Here is a 22,980-nt window from a genome sequence, read left to right on the forward strand (position 1 = left end):
CTTGAGCCAAGACCCATCCACTTGGATTAATTGGGTTTATGTATGAGGAGAAGAAACTGGCAGAGGACACCTTGCTTTCATGTGGTGTACTGCCCAGAAGAGAAGTCCAAAGTAGATATTGCAAATCCTCTGTTATAGGTTGGATAGTAGTGAGAGTCACAAAATATAGTTTACATCTTGTAAGTGGTACAAATGCCCACCAGCTTATAAGACTGCAAAATCCTTCACAGTAGCATGGAGCATATTGAAAAAAATGGGGATGTACCTCAAAGTTCACTTAGTCTTTCAGTCAGAGTTTCATTGTGTTAAGGTCAGCCATAACAAATCAGATTATATCTTCATGTCATTCTGGGTGTTTATGCACTAGGTTTCTAAACTCTATCCTGTCTCTACAGGTTTTTAATTGTTTTATTAATTTATTATTAAATATATTTATGTTGTATTCTTTAGGCATACCCATTACCAGAACTGAAGCCAATAGACTTTTAAGAAACCATACTGATATCTCACAGACATCTGATGTTTTTGTAGTATTTGTTTTGTAACTAGTGAGGTGGAATTTTTCTTTTTCTTTTTATGCAAACAAAACTGTTTTTATTGCATACAAAAAAAAAGTTTTTAGAATATTCAATATATAAATAATAAAGAATATATATATATATATATATATATATATATATATATAATTAGCATGCATGTGATTCGTATGTGTCATGCAGCTTTTATATAGATTTACATGCATTCAAAAAAACGTTAATATAAAACAGCTGTTCATCGGTATTACGTGGTTATTTAAAAAGATCAGTTTGGACTGCAGCAATACAGCCATACAAATTAAATATCAAAACTTATCTACTTACACATTCTCAACCCACAGACTATACTAGACAACAAAGTTGAGCAGCGACATGTGCGCTCCCTCTGTATTTAAATGAAAACACAGCAACTCAGTATCCTCCACACTCCATGAAATCCAGAGTAAGTGTTCAGTAAAAATTCATTTTTTTCCCCGTGCACAAATGAAAACACGATCATCTGACACCTCCTGTTGTAGCAGCCAGTGAATGGTTTTAACTGCGTTGTTGCAGCGTTGCGCAGTCCGCCGCCGTTTCTGCATGGGGTGCGCTAGAGGATGTGCGATGAGCTCCACACACAGGCACGGGCAGTTTCACAGCAGACTGCAAACAAGCGGACTTCTTCTGCTTTCTTCTGCAAGGACTTGGAGCTAAACGCCTCTATGGTGGATTGTTAGTGGCACTGGTTTTAAAAGCAACGCGGGACATCGGGCTGCTTCATCCTTAAAAAGCCAAACTAGTAAACAAGCAAAGAAACAAACAAAAAAGGCAACATTTCTTTCAAATATGACCAGATCAAGAACAGCTACGTTTCCCAGCGATCGGGAATGGCGTTCGTATTTCTGCAAGAAGAAAGACACCTCGGATAAGAAGCAAATCTGAAACGTGGAAGAAATTATATAAAAAACAAGGATTAAAACAAAACAGGGAGACAAGGAAAGGAGTACAGCGCAGAAACACACACACACACACACACACACAGAGGAAGGTGGTGATATGATGAGAAGCTATGGCCTAAATGTGAAGAAAAAAAAAAACGTTTTTTTTTTTTAAACAATCTTACCTGGAGAAAAACGACCGTTTTAGGATTGGTTTCTATAAAGCTTTAATTACTACAGCACGAGTAACCGGACTATACGTTTTCTTTAAACTTCAGGATCCTGTTTTTATATGGTACCTTTTTTTCTAGGGAAATGTATTATTTGTAAGACCCTACTCCTTTACAGTTAAGTAATTCTAGTAGTAGCAGCATATCTGGATTTTACTGGTTGGCGGCAGGCTATTAGAGATATTAGATTTTTTTGAAATTAATCATCATCCTCATCATCATGGCGATGACGCTCGAGTCATCAGATCATTTCAGGGGTAAATCCAGCTGCAGTTACGAACAGAAATGCCCGGGGCCAGTGGAGCGCAATGGCTATGTGCAGACGTGTGTTGCCCCTCTGTTTCCGGACTCGGACTGGGGGTCGTGGGTGAGACTGCTGCTGATTAAGATCTGGAGGTCTAGAGGACTGTCGTCTGCGGTGTGTGTGGGGTCGCTTTCGGTTTTTCTCACTCTGGTGGTTAAATTTGCAAACGGCGAGATTGAGTACAGCAGTAGTAGCAGCAGCAGCAGCAGTGGCACCACGCTGATCGGGACCTCTACCAATTCCTTCTCGGTGCGCGCAGGAGAGCTCTTGCTTTCTTGGTGGCAGTTGATTTCTCCTCTCTTCACCTTACTATGTGCCTTCTTCTGGGTCGGCTTGTATGTAATCCGCTGTGGAGTCCTTTGCCAAACTGCCCTTTTCCTCCTGACAGTCTGCCACTTGGGCGAAGCGGCTGCCCAGAGTCTCCTGCGCGGCGGTGTCGAAGCGGATGAGCAGCTCCTGTCCTTCACCGCGACCGTGGTGGTCCTCGCCTGCCTGGCCAGCGGGGCACTCATGGTGGTAAGACTGAAACAGGGGGTGTCGCTCATCGTCTGTGTCAGCTTGGTCAGGACCATCTCCCTCCTTTCACTGAACAAGGTGCGGGCGAGCTGGAGACCCTATCTGGCGTACCTGGTCGGAGTGCTGGGCATCCTGCTGGCGAGGTATGCGGACAGGCTGCTGCCGAGCGAAGGGAGACGCAGAGAGGGCTGGACCTCCGTGACTGCGGCGAAGGAAGAGATCCCGGTATTTAAAAGGAGAAGGAGGTCCAGCTCTGTTATATCCTCAGACATGGCACACAGTCAGCCCAGCAGCAGCAGCAAGTCACGCAGGAGGACTTCGCTTCCATGCATTCAAAGGGACCAGGTAAGTGGAGACTTGCGGGAGCAGCTTAACATGTAGTGTTGTGATTGAACCAGTCCGGACGATTGAACGAGTTGGAATATATATTTAAGTTATTTGGTTGGGATTTCTGTGGATGTGAAATGTTTGGTGGAATAAGTGCGGCCCGGCTGCGTCTTTGTTTGCGTTAATGCAATTTCAGACAATACAGGTCAAATATATTTTCTTATATATATATATAAGTCGTATGCAATTAACATCATTTTTTACATTTGCATGTTTGTGGTTACTATCCCAGAACTATCTCTGAAATATTTCCACTTGCGACATGATGTTGCATCTCGTACATCGCAGCTTATGTGCTTTCAGAAATTATTATTAAACATATATTTATCGATTCCTCTTAATTTGTAACTTTTGCCTATATTAATTTGCTACATTTAAATGTATCCGTAACTTTTGTAACCCGGGTTATTAACTAAAAGACATGCAACTTGAAGATGTTCAATTTGTTATTATGTTTTAGTTTGCTTAATTTCCGCCCTTTCCCATTCCAGAAATGTATGATAATACAATTGCATTGTACAGAGTGCTCTGTAGTAATACACCACAACAACATACTGATTGCCATCTAAAGCTAATACCACTGCTATTCCCGTTGACAAGCTTTAGTGGGAATCCTATATCACTAACGTTAGCAGACCACTAGCTAATAAGCATTTGCAAACAATGGCATTGGTTTCTGTGAGGGAAGTTAATGCGCTTTTTTGATTTATGAATGCATTTCATTAAAGAAACAAACTGCTTTCTAAACCTGCACTGCTAGCCATGTAAGCCACTTTTTCGTTTCAAAAGAAAATCTAAATAATGAGAATTATTCTCAGTTCACCGAATTACGATCCGATTCTATATTTCTGGGTATTTCGAAACAATCCAGCTTGAAAATGTAAGTTTTATGGGTCATACAATTATTCTGATTTCAGTTTTAGAATATAGGGACCCGAAACTGGTCGAGTGCACCTCTTCAATCATTTTAAAATGCATCCGTTTCAATTAACATAGTATAACCTATTTATGTGACCAGGACACTTCGTTTGCAGATGAACAGTTGACAGATTGAAGATTAATTGAGAAACAAACACATTTGTAATTGGCATGTACACTTGTTTAATCGTATCATTGTATCACACGCATACACACATAATATATACAGCTCTGGAAAAAATGAAGATACCACTGCAAAATGTTCTTAAATCAGCATCTCTACATGTATGGCAGTCATTCCATTCCATTCATATTTTTATTTGGAATTTGGGAGAAATGTTGTCAGTATTTTATAGAATAAAACAAAAATGTTAATTTCACCCAAACACATACCTATAAATAGTAAAACCAGAGAAACTGATAATTTTGCATTGGTCTCTTACTTTTTTCCAGAGCTGTACAGTACTGTGCAAAAGTTTTAGGCAGGTGTGAAAATGCAAAGTGAGTGAACAGAACAAAAATCTACATCAAATCAATATTTGGTGTGACCACCCTTTGCCTTCAAAACAGCATCAATTCTTCTAGGTACACTTGCACACAGTTTTTGAAGGAACTCAGCAGGTAGGTTGTCCCAAACATCTTGGAGAACTAACCACAGTTCTGTGGATTTAGACAGCCTCAGTTGCTTCACTTTCTTCATGTAACCCCAGACAGACTCGATGTTGAGATCAGGACTCTGTGGGGGCCATACCATACTCCTTGTTTTTCTTTACGCTGAAGATAATTCTTAATGACTTTGTATGTTTGGGGTCGTTGTCATGCTGTAGAATAAATTTGGGGCCAATCAGATGCCTCCCTGATGGTATTGCATGATGGATAATATCTGCCTGTACTTCTCAGCATCTGACCAAATCCCCAACTCCATTTGCAGAAATGCAGCCCCAAACTTGCAAGGAACCTCCGCCATGCTTCACTGTTGCCTGCAAACACTCATTCCTGTACCGCTTTCAAGCCCTTCGGCGAACAAACTGCCTTCTGCTACAGCAAAATATTTCAAATTTTGACTCAACAGTCCAGAGCACCTGCTGCCATTTTTCTGCACCCCAGTTGCTGTGTTTTCGTGCATAGTCAAGTCACTTGGCCTTGTTACCATGTCGGAGATATGGCTTTTTGGTTGCAAGTCTTCCAAGAAGGCCACTTCTGACCAGACTTCTCCGGACAGTAAATGGGTGTAGCAGGGTCCCACTGTTTTCTGCCAATTCTGAGCTGATGTGCCATTCCGATTGCGAAGGGAAGTAAGAATGATGCGTCTCATCTGCTGCAGTAAGTTTCCTTGGCCGACCACTGTATCTACAGTCCTTAACGTTGCCCGTTTCTTTGTGCTTCTTGAAAAGAGCTTGGACAGCACATCTGGAAACCCCTGTCTGCCTTGCTGATGCAGTGTAACTACCTTGTGTCTTGTTGCTGTGCTCAGTCTTGCCATGGTGTATGACTTTTGACAGTAAACTGTCTTCAGCAACCTCACCTTGTTCCCTGAGTTTGGCTGTTCCTCACCCAGTTTTATTCCTCCTACGCAGCTGTTTCTGTTTCAGTTAATGATTGTGTTTCAACCTACATACTGAATTGATGATCATTAGCACCTGTTTGGTATAATTGTTTAATCATACACCTGACTATGCCTACAAAATCCCTGACTTGTGTACCTAGAATAATTGATGCTGTTTTGAAGGCAAAGGGTGGTCACACCAAATATTGATTTGATTTAGATTTTTCTTCTGTACACTCACTTTTAATTTAGTTAATTGATAAATATATATTCTATTAACATGTCTATTTTTGAAAGCATTCTTACTTTACAGCATTTTTTCACAACTTCCTAAAACGTTTGCACAGTAATATGAAACATCAAGGTAATTCCTGTAATATGTTATCAGTATAACCAAAAACACTGTGCAGTATTTGTTGTAGTTGCCTGAATGATTTTTGTATGAGTGACTGGATCCTAGATCACAATGTACCAAATATGATTTCAGAGACAAAGACAAGCAGTATTAGTAAGGTACTTACCTAATCTCTGATGTGGAACCAACATTGGTTTGGAAACTTTTTATGTGTTTGATCTATCCCTGTCTGAAGTTAAGAGATTTCTAAAGGCAATGCAGATATTAATGTCGAATTATTATACATACTAAATACTACTACTACTACTACTACTACTACTACTAATAGCAATAACAATAATGTGATCTTAGAATATGTTTTCATATACACTGGAGAATGTGTCAGTGTAATGCTTACTTAGGAATACACCTGATGTCAGGTTCCAGAGATGATATTACTAATGATATTGTTTGGTTAAACACAAGTCAGTTTGTTTATTTATTTGTTTACAAGTTACATCAAACATGTAAGCTGTAAATACATTGAAGGAAAATACAATATTTAAATATACAGCACTACAAAATTGAACATACGCTAGGAACTGCGTGCTTGGCATGTTTATCAGTTGAGTGCAAACAGCAAGAACATGGGAATGACTGTATTTTTCAAATCTTTTGATTGGCATATTTTGTTTTTGCAGTCTTAGTTAATTGGACTATGGGGTAGACCAGTGGTTTTCAAACCAGTCCAGGAGTACCCCCTGCCCTGCTGGGTTTTGTTCTAACCGAGGTCTTAATTACTTAATTTAACTGTATATTGCTTTGTTAGTTCAATTAAAGATTCAATTACGCAATTAAGACCTCGGTTGGAACAAAAACCAACAGGGAAGGGGGGTTCTCAAGGACTGGTTTGAAAACCACTGGGTTAGACCAAATCACCACAGAATCGTAAAGTATAAACCCTTGTCACATTGGGATATAATTAATTCTTAGAAGCCACTTTCTACTACTTTGAAATCAAAACGGGGATAGGGTAACACGTTTGTAATTTTCATTAGGAAAATGTTTTGATTTGGGGCCGGATTAAATCAAAACTCAAACTCAAACAAACTACAAACCTGTACATCATAGCAGTTACATTTATGATTAGAAGAAATTGGCATTTTACTAAAAATGAAGCTGCAACTGAGTACAGTTCTGTAGTTTTCTATTAGCAGATGGATCAAAGTTTTGATTTAATCCGGCCCTTGGTCTAGTTCTATGTCTGAATGCATACTTTTCCTAAGGATAAATCATGATATATTAAAATATAATAGTACAAAAATGTATTGATTACAATAGAAACGTCAGCAACTTCGTTTTACAATACATTTGCATTTTATTTTTAATTTTATTTTTAACTCAAGAAAATGCAGACACCGATTCGTTTTGAAATGAAATACTGTTTTCTACTACTTTACTGCTTGGGATTGGGGAGGGGCCCTCTAGCGGTAGTATTGCAAAAATACAGGGTTTTGAAAGTTGGAGTATGCGAGAGACTGCTCAGTGTAGTCGTAGATAAACAAACCGGAAAATTACGTCTGCTTTAAAAATATATATTTTTAACCCTATAGTATGCCTGAATACCTGAATTATATTTTTAAAATTTACTTATGTGAATAGTGTAACAGACTAAAGATCTGATTTTCTGTAGAAGGCTTAGTTTTGCAGCAGCAATAATAATAATACTTTCGCATTTGGTGGATGTGTAGTACTATTACAAACGTATTACAAACTCTGCAATAAGCTGATTGCACATAATTATTGATTGTTCAGAGATCACTTCCTAAACGTATTCTCCACCCCACAGCCAGCTGTGCATTGCATATCCATGTTGAAGTTACATTGCAATAATAATAATAATAACAATATTATTATTATTATTATTATTATTATTATTATTATTATTATTATATAATATATAAATATGAAAAATATATTATAAAGTCTGTCCTCCATATTTGTCACTTGGATGTTTTGAAAGTAGCAGAGTTGAATACAGAGGAAGAACAAGCCCAAAGGCAAGAAACCTGCATCTGGAATTTTGTATAGTTTTGTTTTCAACGTTGCATTCTGTGGCATTGTGTGACAGGTGTCTATGTGGGGGACATGACATTCAGTAGCTCCTTTTTGAATCAACGCAACTCTCATTTTAGGATGTTCCATATACCATGCATTTTTTATTGCTAAGTTTGCTGAATGAATAACAGCTCTGGCACAAGGCTGTCCAGATCTTTGAGTGAAAACATCTCACAAAGTGTTCAAAGTGGAGCAGCAAGCAGCATGTAAATACTGAAGAAAAAGTCAATTACACTGCTGCTTTCCAGCTGTTTTTGTGTGACATTCTTTCCCCAGAATGGCCTTATAAGACAGTGAATAAATGCACATTGTTGTCATAGTTTTGTTGTTTGCTGCCCTACAAGTAAGTGTTTTCTTAAAATAAATAAATGGATGAAACACTTTTCAGAATTCTTACTACCCCCCCCCTCCACCTCCCTCAGTTTCTAAAGGCAACTTAAATCTCAGCTCAGTAATATACCTCAAAAGATAAGCCTTGGTTTGTATGTTATTGCAGCAAAGTCTGGTGATGCATTATGTAAGGTGCAATTCTGTTGGCCTTCAGTATCCATAGAAGTGGGATGTTTAAATGGCTTGCAACTCTTAAGTACAATTGCAAAGTCCTTCTTGTACATCTGAGGAGAAAATTCAAACAGCTTTTGTGTCAGTCTTCATTTGATTTCATTTGAAATCTGTTACGTATTACCAGGCCTTTTTTTGTTATTTCAGTAAATATTGTTCTTTTTATTTTACAAGTGCTTGACGTGGCTGTCCTGGAAAAACTGCTTATGTCTTTTTACTTTCCCTCTGACTGTGACACAGTGAGAAACCTCCATGGTTTATGCACTGTTCCAGGTTACAAAGGCACTTGTTGCTCTGTAGGTTAGTGCAAGCAGTCTTTCTTACAATAAACATGGAGCAAGCCTAGCAGCAGAATCAAAAAACTAAACTATTCTCACTTTAAGTTTTGTGATTCTGTAGTTCTTATGTCTGACAGGGCCAACGTACACATGTGATGGCACTGCCATTGCTGATAATGGGGAAAAATAAAACACCCTGACATAAAATAATCAGCTTTTTTAAATATGTAGTATTCTAGACTGCATGGTTTTATTATTGATAGGGTAGTGTTATAATTATCATTTTTCTTTTCTATTAAGTTCTCATATGTCCCTTGTGCTTTTATAAGTGCATTCTCTGTATTGCATGGTTGCATTTTTGTGTTCAGAAAGGGTTCTATGACAGTAACTATTTGTTCCTGCACTCAAAGGCTGCTGCTGACTGCCATAGGTACAAAGTATGAAGAGAGAGGAAGCTGACATTTAATGCTTATTCCAGAAGCTTTATGCATAAAGTCCTCAGTTCAAGTAAGGTTAACTAATGACTAAGAACAGTTCTGAGTAAAATTAATCAGTTTAGCATTTTTCCAAATTATATTTTATGATTGGATATTTCAGAGCCTAGTAATGTTAATGTTTATTCACATGATACCTTACAGCAAACTTCAGGATTGATTTTAACAAGCCTTGACTTCAACTTTAATGTCACATTAATACTTTTCTGACTCATGAATCAACCTCCCCCCCCACCCCCCAAATCAGGCCCTGTTATTATAAGATATGTTCGTGATTTATTTATTTATTTATTTATTTATTTATTTATATGAGTAACACACATGAAGTAGATTTTATAATGCCTGCTCCACATTTTTCACGTTTCAAGTTTCAAATGCAATTACACAGTTGCATGAGCTGCAATGAATTGTTTGAAGAAAAATAAATAAATCAGTTTCTATATTGCTTTTGCCCATGGAAATAACTAACTTCTTGGCCAGGGAGTTATTTGAACCCTCAGTTGGTCATTTCACTCTCTAAGATAAACACAACTATGTTGGTGTACTTCTAGATTAATGCCATTCTTTCCAAATGGCATTCCCATTTTATTCATGGGTCCAAGAGCAGTGGCGCCCCCAGAAATTTTTCTTAGGGGTGGCCAGATGGGGCCACTGAAAATCTTGTGGTGGCACTAACGGGGTTTCTAGAATATTTCAGCTAAGGGGTGGGGGGGGGGGGGTTGCTGACGGTATTTTGTTCACACTAATGGGGGGGGGGGTGCTGATGGTGTTTCATTCCCACTAGCGGGGGGCCACAGACGGCATTCGTTGGGGGGGCCAGGCTAAAATCAGGGGCCCTCCTTGTGGACAGTTTATTTAAGCAGCAGTTTAGAAGTAATTCACATTCATTTATATATGTATGTTGTTAAAATGATGTCTGATAAATGATTGGAGAATGTGGTAGGGGTTCAGAGTAGGATAGTTTCTCAATTTTACTCTCCACACTCAGCATTGTTAACTCCTGTAATAATTTTTCTCAGCTGGAAAATAAGTTCAGTGTCTTAACCAGGGCTGATAGAAGAAAATGTTGTTGTTATTTTTTTAATTATTTTGTCATCGAACTGCAGTTCATTTCTCTTTGCTGGCTCTCAATACTTTTCCACTGCTTGTGAAAACTGAAAGATCTTATCCTTATCCTAAGTCATCCATAAGACTTCATGGATTAAAAAACAACCAAGAAAAACCTACTTTTTCCTTTTACATTTTCCAAGATTTTTCAGCATGCAAATATAGATGCAGTTTGAAATCGCTCTCTTGACTTTAAGCATTACAGTGTGCTGCTATAAGCGATTTGTGCATTCAGGTGTTTCATGGGTTTTATAATCTGAACGTAATATGAACTGGATTTGTGTCATTAATGGCAAAATACGTTGTGCTGTCTGTGAGATCTGAATTTTCATTACCACACTAAATATCGTAGGACTCTTTTTTTAAAGAGAGAAATACCTATCGAGGAACTTTACTTTTCAGGTCTGTAAAATCCACAGGCTTTACAAACAGTAACAGATCAACAAATGGGTAAAAAGTGACCTGATTTTTATTATTGAATTAAATATACTCCATAGTAGTTATCTGTTCATATAGAATATCTATTAGCAATACACAACTGCTATGCTCTCAACACTCTCTATGTTCATTTTGTGTGTGTGTGTATATCATGATGTGTCCTCCAATTACAGTGTGTTTTTATATTTCACTTCAAACCTGACTAATGCATCCTGTAAGGGCTCTGGGGCAATTGGTAATAAAAGACTCAGTTTTGGATAGCCTCTTTTGAAAGGTTCACAGCTCTCTCCAACCTGACAAGGGACATTTTCCTGCCTAGGTTGAAAACCGCTTGTCCATGCTGTCCTCCCCATCACCTCGGCTGCACACCATATCATTTACGTTGAGAACCAAAGAGACCAGCTGCACATTGTTTAGACAAAACAAATATTGTTCCAACAAGCTGGGGAAATGCTTTGGGAAACGTACAATGAAGGTATTCAAAACCTAGGCTACCTTAATTATTTCCTGCCTAATTATATCCAACTCAAATCATTGGTATTCTCTCTCTCTCTCTCTCTCTCTATCTCAATATTATTATTATTAAATTGTGTCAGTGTAGAAGACCACTCCCTCTTGGGTTTAACATGTGGCCAGATACTTTTTAAAGGTTCTTCAGCATTCAGGGTGCTAAGCTGGATTCATTCTCCACTCACCAGATATATAGATTTTTCTGTTCAACTGGTTTTATTGCTGCTGGAGAAGATAACAACTGGTCCACTTTTAATTTTACCTTCTTGAGAATAAAAAATAGTAAAACATTTTCTTTCAAATAAATACATACTGTATATTCTTCACATACACATACATGAGAATATTATTTAATATTATTATTATTACTTCTGACAGAAATGTTTAATGATATGTCTTGCTATATCTATGTCTATATTTAGATTTGCTATTTCAGACACATTTTCTATATTGAATGAAATACAAGTAAAAGTTAACATGCATTCATCACCACGCATACAGTTATTTTTTTATTATTTATTGTTTATTATTTTTTACAAAACAATTGTCAGATATAAAATTGGTGTAATCTAAATCCCTTGATGAATATAGGCTAGTATTGATTATGAATTGATTAGGCTAGCACTGATTATGAGTGCGGCTTGTTTTGGGGGTATTTGCTGCACAGTAGTGGGGAAATCAATAAACTGTTGGACGATCTCAGGTCAGGTGCAATTAATACCATTATGGTTTGATGGAAAATTCGGCTTATTGAAGGCTGTGATGATAGTCCCAAATCATCACTGCTACATTATTTCATTATCCCTGTGGCTAGACACCGCAACATTGTCACCACCTTTATCTCTGCTGACAGTGCCGCATTTCTGACAGTGGCAGTAGAAACTGCATTTTTGACTTGTTCAGCAGCAAGAATATTCAATTTCTGTCCAATCTATATCATCGCAATAAGAGTAAAAGTAGGACCAAATTGACATCACTCTCAGATATTTCAGCCACTTAGGACAGATTTATCACTCTCAGATGTTTTATGAATACGGGCACAGATCTATGAATCCAGGTTAGAGAACATGTTTCTTCAGTGACACAAAGGGGCAGGCCTGAAATCTTAATGAACACTTTCTTCTCCCTCAGCTGTTCTTCAACCCAGGACTGCTTTACAAAATGCTGTGGAAACGTAACATTTTGCAGTGACATTGTCAATAGCCAGATACAGGCTATCCTTGGAATGTGACTGCCTGACCTATTTATGTAATGCCTCCGTTCATCCATCCCCAGATGAGAGGGAAATATCACAGCGATAATGTACAAAACAAGATCCAATGGACTGTATAATGTGACACAGCAACAGGAAGCACAGTTGTATACATAGTGTAGAATGTTCCTGTACAACCCCCCACCCCCAGCCTGATTAGCAGGGACCTTCTCTGGGTTTTACACATCAAAGAGCTAAGGAGAAATGAGCTGGTTTGCCTTGAGCCATCCTCCATCTAAGCTAATGACACTAAGTTGGCTGCAATTTCTCAGCCAAGCTGGACAGGACTCCAGGACAGAGCAGTTTGGGGTCTGGCTTGAGGTGTGCTCTTTAGTAGAGCCGAGAAGCTGTCTGTCTGGTTATCCTGATATCCTGTCAAAACAGAAACCACAGATATACACAATCCTGCATGTTTTTATTTATGTATTTGTATTATTATGTACTTGATTATCGGAGTGAAGATGGGTTGTCCTGCCTTTTTTTCTGTAATTTTGTAACTAAGACTTGAGGCAGTTTAGGAGCCAAATTGTGATGATTACCAGCTGTATAGCAAGTCTTATATTCATTCCAGATGACAATTTGAAGCAACACTAGGAAACGCTAACTCAACATTTCAGTGGTTGAGCCATTGTTATCCTTATGCTACATCACAATGACGTGCCATTGTTAATTACTCAATGCATGTTGTAAAACAAATGTCACATGCAATTTTTTGGCATTGTGGAAAGCGTGCTGTATGTGTGTGCACGAGCAAGAAACATGATCTCATAACAAAGATACATTGAGAATTTTGAGACTTTAGGAAGTGTGATCCAATGTGCGCATGTAAATGTGTTGACCCAGATGCACATTACTTGTTTTGGGAGATTCGAAACAGTGCATTTTAAATTGAGAACATTCATGCATGATGTCCTTTTTAATCAGCCACTGTTGCATTTAATATTTTTTTACATATTTTAATAACAAATGTAAATGTTGCAAAGAAACTGTATTGAGTATATATTCTGCAAAGATGTAATAAAATAAATCATTACTTTTTCTCAAGATTGCAAACCATGGCAGATTTGCACGAACAATAATTCAGGGGGAAAAATAAATTCAGATGTGTGTTTGGGATCCTGGCCTTATTGGAACAAAATCCTTCTTGCATTTAAGTACTAAGCCGGTGGCTTCAGAAGACACTTCAATTATAATTGTGGTGCTTAATCATTATATGCAGTATTAGCTTGTTTGACAATCCTTTAACCTTTTTTATATTATAACAATATCAGATTGATTTTGAAAAACAGACAGCAGAAAATGAGATAGAGAAAGAGAAAGGCAATGAGTGAAGGGGTTACAAGTAAGGTGAAAGAGAGGAGTAGAGGTAGAGATAGAAAAAATTGGTAGATGTAAAGAGAGAGAGAGAGTGCTATGGCTTATACCTATCCTTATTTTCTTAGTAAATGGCCTGTACCCTGCTCTGGAATGTGTAGGTTCAGCTGTCTCTGGACACGGCTGCCTGCCAAACCTCATTCATTTCAAAATGAAGCTCACTGGCTTTTTCAAAACATTTCTTTGAATATATTTAAAGTCAGCCCTGATAAAGCAGTATTCTTGTGTCACCAGGTGCACACCAGCATGCCAGGATGAATGAATGGTTTCATGCAACCAGCAACTAAGTAAACAAAAATCTTGGTTTCAGGGCCAAGCACACCAAACACAGCAAACTGACATAACAACAATCAAGACTTTGCCAAAATCTGACTTTTGTGAAATTCACTTGCTCTGGCAAAAGACCATCCCATTAAATGTTCCTTTAATTTGTAGTTATTATGTAGGGCGACAGAAAGAAACTAAAACAAACAAACAAATAAACAAAACAAAAACACGACGATTATTCCAAATTCATTGAAAGTTAAGAAAGGCTTTCTAAGAAAAGCTTAAATTTTAAAATGTGTTATACTGTCATTTACATTTTATTATACAAAATTACTTAAAAATGTATAAGGACTCATATAATACAATACGTTAAAACCAGATAAGTAAACAAATTGCAAATCAAACTTTAACCCATAGAAAACATGCTGCCTTACAGGGGTAATAATTAGTTGTTTTTTTTTGGTTTTCTTTTGTAAAGGACACAACCTCCTCCCCCGCAAAAAGATAAATATATTTAAAATAATCTCTATTATGATTTTAGTATACTGTGGTTGCTCATTGTATGAGTTGTATCACCCCTCCAGCATTGAACAGCAAGCAGGGAAAAATACGACATTGTTTTAATTTCCTCAGGAGTACGGGTCACAGTCTGGGTACTCTGTAGGTTCATATGTGAGATTGTGAGTGTGTGTGTGTGTGTGTGTGTCTTGTAATGGACAAGACTCACTAGGTGACTGTAAAGCGGGAACATGTTATTTTAACCTTTTCCCACTTTGCTGCATACAGCATGGACACCCTGCTGGGTGTCCATATGAGCTCTGGGTTGCCAAACAAGACCTGTTTTGTTATTCCCTCAATGGCGTGTTTTAGTTTTAAAATATGCTGGGCAGATGGTGATTCCCCCCTCTTAAAAATGATGTTTGTCAATCTGGCTCTCTGTCTGGCTGTCTGTCTGTCTGTCGATGACTTTGCAAAGGACAGTTACAAGTTGTCTAAGGATTATTCTTTCAAAAATCAATTTAGAAAAAAACAAGCCATGCAATTAAACAGCTGAGTATTTCTTCACATTTGCATGAATGGTAAAGCTTAATTAAAGCTTTTAGTTTAATGTAGGTGCCATTAATTGTGAGTTACTTTACATTACTGTTACCACATAAATAAAATAATTGCTGAATTGTAATTGTAATTTTTTTTTAGAAGTGTTCATATTGGTGAGTAGAGGAGAATACAATCTTAAATGTACTCAGCCCCTTTATTCTAAAAGCAGCTTCTTAAAAGACAGATTCTTTAAAAAGTTCTGTTTGCTACCCTACAGTGAACCGGACTTTTCTTTGATGTTCCTAATGTTCTACAGAGAACCAAGAGGTTCATACAGCATTTCTGGCCTGTTAATAAATTATTCTTTTAACTGAAGTCCAGAGCCTTTTCGGGCCCCATGAAGTTTTGAAGATACAATGCGTGCTACTGTGCCACATAAATAATAAAATAATGGAACAAACCCTCCCTTCTGAAGGTGATGCTCAGGAGAATTTATTTTCTTTTTGATTTTATTAATGCATAGCTGCAAACCACTGGGCAGCTTCCCCTGCAGTTTTTAAGACTGTATTAATGCCGCACAAAGGGGGAGTTTGAAAGAGACTTGGCAGACAGTTCTGCTGGACCATTGGGATGTGGCTGTAATGTTTCAAAATTGTGTCATAGGAGCTCCATATTAAAGTGTTTATAGCTTTACAAACTTTCAGAGAAACTGCAGATGCAAAGAAGAAGAAGAAGAAGGTATTATTAATGTGGTGTGGTACAGTGTGTGCTATTGTTTACTTGTGTCATTAGGTTAAAACAAAGACTTGTGTAAACCCTGTGTGGTATACCATGCTTCCAATGAAGCTGCATGTTACATTCCCATACGATACAAGTACAAGCTGTCCTCCATACTTTAATCGAGCCTCGTTTGGAAAAAATACAACTTTATGTTTTTTGAGAATAAACAGATATTGACAACATTAAGGTTACTTTCTTTCAATGCTCGTCCTATGATCCTATGCTCCTGCAATTAACATAATCCAGCATGCTGATATTTTTAATAAATAAACAATAAACTGTATAAAACTGCCTATTTGTATTTATACCACAGATTTCTCATATTGACCTACTTCTCAAGAATTCCTGCCAAATCCTGCTTCATATGTCTGTATTTTTTTATGGTTTCCTCAAAGTATATTTAACTTACATATCAAATCATATTTAAACTAACCTATATAATGCCAGCACTTATACTACATATACAACAAACTCCCCAGCGATGTGGTAGAAGCTGAATATTTGGGAACATTTAAAGTCAGACTGGATAGGAACCTTGGATCACTCAGTTATTAATGGACACCAAACGAGCACAATGGGTTGAATGGCTTCCTCTTGTTTGTAAACTTTCTTATGTTCTTCTTATGTTCTTATATATTAGAGAATTTTGGCTTATAACATAATCAAATCACAAAATGTGTAGAACTGTGCTGTTTTTTTTAATGCAGAATCATTCTGTTCACAGTAAGTGAAAGTGTTATTTGTTCCAGGTAGAATTTAATTCATTAAAAAATATATGTCCTTCATGTACTTTGGGGCATAAAAGTGAGAAATTGCACTGGATTTACAGTTTGGAAAATTAGGAACACCTGCGTACATTTTCTGAGATGTTTTGAAAGAAATATGCCATTCATCACTTGATGTTTCACTCCAAACTGCTTCAATTATTCAATTATTTGATTCTCCAGCAGTGAGGTGGGCTCTAAGGAGGTTTGTCTTTAATTTAACGCCCAGACACTTCTCAGGGCTTGGTTTAGATAATTAGAATCGCATGCTGTTTCTTTTCCAGTTTCTTTTTCTTGTTTACCCTCATATTTCTTCCTAGAAAAATAAATACATAAATAGATAGATGGATAAATGTGTAGATGGATATTGATAAATATAGGTAGCACACAGACGAAGCTAGGTGACATTGTTCTTGCCACCAGAGGGTTCCTCTCTGTTCAGCATTTTGGGAGGATTATTTGCATTTAGTAAATAGAAGGAACATTTGTTTTCTCATGCATGTCCAAGTCCAGTAGGGTGGACTACATATGCCATCAATTTCTTGGTTGCTGCAGTGTTTGTAAGGCAATGGTAACCTAGGGTTATTTCATGAATATTTGTCTTAAAAGTGGATTTGGTGTTATTATTTAGATGTTAAAAAAATCTTGTATATGTGTAGATGTATCTTGCACAGGGAGACGTGTGATTGGACAGAGAAAGGTGTTGTAAAAACCTCACAGTAGCCAGTTAAATTGATAACCTTGAAACGCTTTGCAAACTATCGAATCGGCAGTGAATAGAAGCTCTTCACTGAGCAGAAGCAAGGAGCAAAACTAAAGCAGCTACCAGTTCATAAGTTAGGAGCTTACTGTTGGCGGATGAGTTTTGATTTAAGTCTGGACCCGTGTGGAAGCTGTTGGACCTGTATCTATCTCTGCAACATAAGAAGTAGCCATGAAAGGTAGATCAGTTACTCATCTCTGTGAAATGTAGGTGGGTTGCAGTATAATTCGCTGTATATATCTGCTAATGTGAAGAAGTCTCATAATAAACCGGGTCTCCTCTTGGGATAATAAATGTATGTAAACAGTCATCTTGTAAATTAATAGTCTGTGTGTACTTCATCGCACTGTGTTTTGCTGGACTGGCTTTATACTCAAAACAGCTGACACGTGAGATTATGTGCTGTTTTAAAGACGGCCTATTTTTCAAAGCATCCCTGCATCCCTGATTGAACGTTAAATATCAGATCCCGCTTCAGTATAAAGGTCAATAATGGATACATGTGTAAATATACATCCACCTCTGTCCTTATGTTGAGCTGTTACTGAAGAGGGGAATGGGCATGACTCACCACAGTAGCCAGATGGGTTTGTGAGTGTGTGTGTGCAAATGTTTCTTTCACAGTTGCATTCACAGTTTTACTATTTGAAAATGGCCATCATTTGAAGAGAGGTGGAGAAAACACTGCACATGTCTTTCTGGATTTTAGGCACTCCTGAATATTCCGGTTAATCAGGAATTCACTTGGAAAGTCAGTCTTCTTTTTTAATTGGGGATTGCTTATTTTTATTTTGTGAGTGTATATTCTAAAACCTTGACATGATACAGGTATTACAAGGTAAATGGTGAATTGTAGTGATCATTTGGTAGTAACCTCTAGCTATAACCCCTTATTTATGTGTATTTCCAAAAATGTATGCTTAGATTATTATTTGGATTTAATGGCCTGGGCTTTTCATTGCTACACCAAGACAATCTAGCCAAGTCCAAACTTCTGAAATAAAAGCCATTAAAGCAATATTACAAGGGTGTTATCCTAATATCTGTAGAAGTGTCCAGCTTTCTCTTGACGAAGTTCCAGCTATGAAGAGCTTAAAACAGGATCAGGGGCCAAAGCCAAAGCATTGTGTAGAGAAGGAACTTTTTTAAGAAGTGGCAAGTTTGTTTTATGGACGATTCTATTTCATCAAGACATCAAGTTTGCAGAGCTTCTCTGACCATGAACACCTGTGATAGCTGTCAAAACAAATTAGACTTCAGTTTATACTCCAATGCTGGGCACAAGGACAGGATCCACCTCTAACAATAAGGGTCTGATTTCATTGGTTGGTAGAAACACAGAAAATTGTTGCAAGAAATTGTCTTAATTTTAAAAACTGCCAAATGTAAAACATTTTTATTACAACTGCTGGTCATCTACATGATTAGATCTTTGATCAACATTGGCCGTAAGTGTGTTTTTTCCACAGATCATAAAGAGCTGACTTATGAATGAATAATGTGAATTAATGTATGGGCATTTTTATGAGGTCACCTTACTTGTCCCAGAGTTGCAAGCAGCAATATCACATCCTCTGTTGATCCCGTTTTTTTGTCCATAGTTACGTAAGGGACATTAGCGGTTGCTGTGATCATTATATCAAGTGGTTTCTACTGGTTATCCTTCAAGACCAAGAAGCTCAATACCAAGTAATAAGACCAAGAATTTGAATTTGAGAATATAAGTTTACATATTAAAAAAAGAAAATGTACAAAGTGTTTGAAAATATAGATTTTATTTTCCAAAGTACATTTTTTTTTTTCACTAAGTAAAATTATTTTAAATTATTCCAATATGACCAAATCATTGACAAAACTAAATAAAATAAAACCTCGCTCTTCACAGCAGCAGCAATAGCTGATAATTGATGAAAAGCTTAAAAAGTGCAAGGGGTTAACCAGCTCTAAATTTAGGATTATAATTAAATTACTGTTTGCTAGAGTGGCATATTCTCTTGTTGTTATCACATACTCGACTATGAAGAAAAGGCTATTGTTATTTTTTGATATTTGTTTGTTATCTTTGTGTTATTTTGTGTTATCAAGAGTTGCATTGTGTTTGATTCCCAACCCTTTCTTTCCCATAGATTCAAGTCATGTCATTTAGATATGGATTTATATAATGTCTAGTTAGATGGAGTGGGTGCACCGCTTCCTTCTAGGAATACAGCTAAATGATTTTCTAAACTTTGCTGAGAGAGTTCTTTAAAAGAGTCCCAGAAGACTGAAAACTGTTATGTCAATATACTCTATACTCCCACAGCTATGCAAAGTCTTATTTATGTTATTCTAAATACTCTCTATCAACCCATATACTATACTTCCACTTCTACTACTTTTATAATTATTATTATTATTATTATTATTATTAACAATAATAATAATATTGACCTATTAACTTCTTCAAAACTTTCTTTTGATGCTCTAGGCTGAAAACCAGTTCAGTTCTTTTCAGTGCCCATCTGTGTTAGTGATAATTTTTATCCCCATGCATATTTTCTCCTCTCCTCTCTGGATGTTTCACCCTGCTCCTTAAAAAGCCTGCTGTAAATTATCTGTGTAAAACAGCAACGAGAAAATGTAAGCACAGGCAGGTTTTTTTGCATGCCACTTGGTGTTGGCTGCTTGCAGTGTACTCCTCATTCTTTGGGAGTGGGAGTGTTTGACAGGCGATTCAGTCAGGATCATAAATATTTAGCCAATAAAATGCACCCTCTTCCAAACGTGCTGACTACTGTGTTCCATTAGATGTGGGCTCACGTGAGAGTGAAACTTCAAAACAGGACCAATAAGTAACAGTCAAGCTACACTGTCTCTTGTCATTTTCATTCACGAGCCCAGTCACACACAGACTGAACCAATACTCCAGTGAAGACAAAACTCGTGCACCCAATCTTCTTTCCATGTGAAATTAAAAGAGAACTGCTTCAGGCTGTTTACATGAACAGATATCTTGTTATATGATACATCTTTAAAATAATGACACTTTGGAATTAGTCTAATGTATATATTTTTTATTGTTCTTTTTGTATTTTCCACAGTCTTCAAAATCCAAAAAGTAAATTTTGCAATGGCTGAAAGTGTGGTTTATCTAAGTTGTCTGAGTTACTGTCATGCTCTTTGCATGCGTCAAAAGGGATTTGTGGTGAAAACGAATCCATAAATTCCATGTTCCAAATGTTGTGCAAGCTGTTAAGGCCTCAATATATGTTTATAAAACAGATTTAAGATAATATTACACCAACTGGAAAAATATAAACCTGAAAAATATTGATAACATATTTCTTATTATAATAATTCTTATTATATTTAATGCATTTTTATACCTTGATCAGTTTTATGACGGTTCTTACCTTGCAGTCGATTACTCAGATATAAAACAATAAATACATAATAATACAAAATTCTGTTCCCAATGTAGGCTACCTTATACAAACAATAGTGTTATTTTATTTTTGTTTGCATTATATTTTATTTTATATACAGCCCTCTAAATTAAGAGATTAGTGCAGCTACACTTTTTTTTCTAGTAAATACATTGCTTGTACTCAAAGAAAGCAAAAACAATATGTATTTGTAACGTGTGAAGCTTGTAGCCCTCTGCTTGGGACTCAATCCGCACTGACCTAAAGCAGAGCATAAACCCGCCAAGTCAAAAGGATGGTCTCCTGATGTTTATGCACTCCACTGATTTCACTGAGGGGCTACATCACCGTGACAAGCTCATGTACGCAATGAGCCCTGTTACATATCTTTAATTATTCTGCTATATAGGCAGTTCATTACCGTCAGTGTACTTAGATTAAGTACACAGTGTTTTCTATGGCTGTATAACAGCACTTTAGGTGCATAAGCTTTCACAGAAGCACTTGAGACCATTTCAAGTAGTTTATACCAAAGATTTTCCAAAAAGTTGGACATGACTGTTAAAAAAAACTATTTTCTTCCTTTAGAAGCTTGCCTCTTTGAAGATGTAAAAGAATGACAAAATATGACCAAATTGTAGTTTATTTATCTTTCTATCCATGAGAAAAAGGTGTGCTTTACTTTTCTCGGTAGTGCAAATGTATATCAGATGTTTTAAAGAAATGTGTGAACACACGCGGTATGCAGAGTCTGGACTTTTTAAATAAACAGAGTTAAGGTGATACTGGCCAGGTTGAACTATGTACGGTGTACAAACCTCTAGTTGCTTTAGTTGCTTAAGCTTTGATTAATGTAAATCACAGCCGAAATACGTTTCAAAATCATCCTTTAATCCAGTTGAGTGTCCAAGTAATGTTTGGAATGATAAATGTTTCCTCTATAGTACTGTAGCGATCTCGAGCCTCGCTAGGAGGCCTGGGCCTTTTAGTGATGCAGTAAGTTCACTGCATTGTGGCGCGGGAGAACAGGGCTCAAGTCCCCCATCCCTGCTGGAACCCCCGTGTCATTACAGTACTTTACAGTGCTGCATTTTTATATACCATATTAGCACTATGCACAGATTTTGTTTCAGTATGAATGCAATCATTTTTTTCTGTTTGGCATGGATTTCATTATGATTTATAATTTGTCCCTGATTTACAGTAAGCCTGTAAGATTTTTGAGTTCTCATTTTGCGTTTTTATGGAGCTTTATGGTGGCTTGATATATTGGTAATAAAACAAAGGAGTCACAATATTGGTGCGATGATTATTAATACGCATTTGTTTTGGTCCTCAACATTGAAATATCTTTAATTATGTTCATGTTTTCTATTTTGTTTGAAATTTAGAAATTTGTTGAAATTGTGTTCAAACAGCAGCCTTAGACTTAATAGTCCCAGTCAAAGATGTATTTATAAAAAAAAATTGTATCTAGCTTTACAGTGCAATAGGATCTGCCAACACAATTCTGTTAGTCAGTAGACTTATTTACTTAATGAGCTGTCAAATAACCATGTGTGCAGGAAATGTGTGCATTTGATATTTTTAAAATAAAACTGAATGCTCAGGATACATAGTGCTCTCTGTATATTGTTGTTTGATCTGGCAGTCTGGGCTATTTAAGTGTTTTGCATGATTTTATAAGAATCTTTTTGACTTGGAGGTCCTTCGACATATTGTACTACATTTCTATCTGTTACAGATGTTATGGCTGAATTTGGTTTTGGGTGGTTTGAGGTACTTTTCCACTAAGTGGTTTAGAAAATGAAACGCTATTGTGTTGCGTTATGCCTAAGGGTAACGTTAAGGGCAATGTTTTTGACAGCCTCATTACTCTGGGAAAGTTGCTGTAACTAAGACTGGTGACTTCCAGGAATTTCTTCAATTTAGGGTAACTGAATGCTTTATGATTGGACGGTTCATATTATGGCAGTTCTCATTACCTATCATTTTCATTTTCGATGTAATCAGCAAGAATGTATGCATCTCATCCATAAACAGTACAAATCTCTTTCGCAGACATATGTGGTGATTTATTTAGCTGTATTATTTTTGGGGTTTTACAACTGCAGCTTCTGAAAAAACATATCAGTTAATGCATT

General features: G+C 36.9%; 1 protein-coding gene across 1 annotated transcript in view; it reads left to right on the forward strand.

Annotated features, from left to right (window-relative positions):
• Window positions 1–1,165: 1,165 nt before the first annotated feature.
• pde3a (phosphodiesterase 3A, cGMP-inhibited) overlaps window positions 1,166–22,980 on the forward strand; it is a 183,785-nt gene continuing 161,970 nt past the window's right edge. Inside the window, exon 1 of the mRNA XM_066705599.1 lies at window positions 1,166–2,848. Within this exon, the coding sequence (XP_066561696.1) occupies window positions 1,904–2,848 (945 nt within the window). The 5' untranslated portion in view covers window positions 1,166–1,903. The remainder of the gene's footprint in view (window positions 2,849–22,980) is intronic.

The sequence above is a fragment of the Amia ocellicauda genome, chromosome 5 (assembly GCF_036373705.1).
Source record: "Amia ocellicauda isolate fAmiCal2 chromosome 5, fAmiCal2.hap1, whole genome shotgun sequence".
Lineage (NCBI taxonomy): Eukaryota > Metazoa > Chordata > Actinopteri > Amiiformes > Amiidae > Amia > Amia ocellicauda.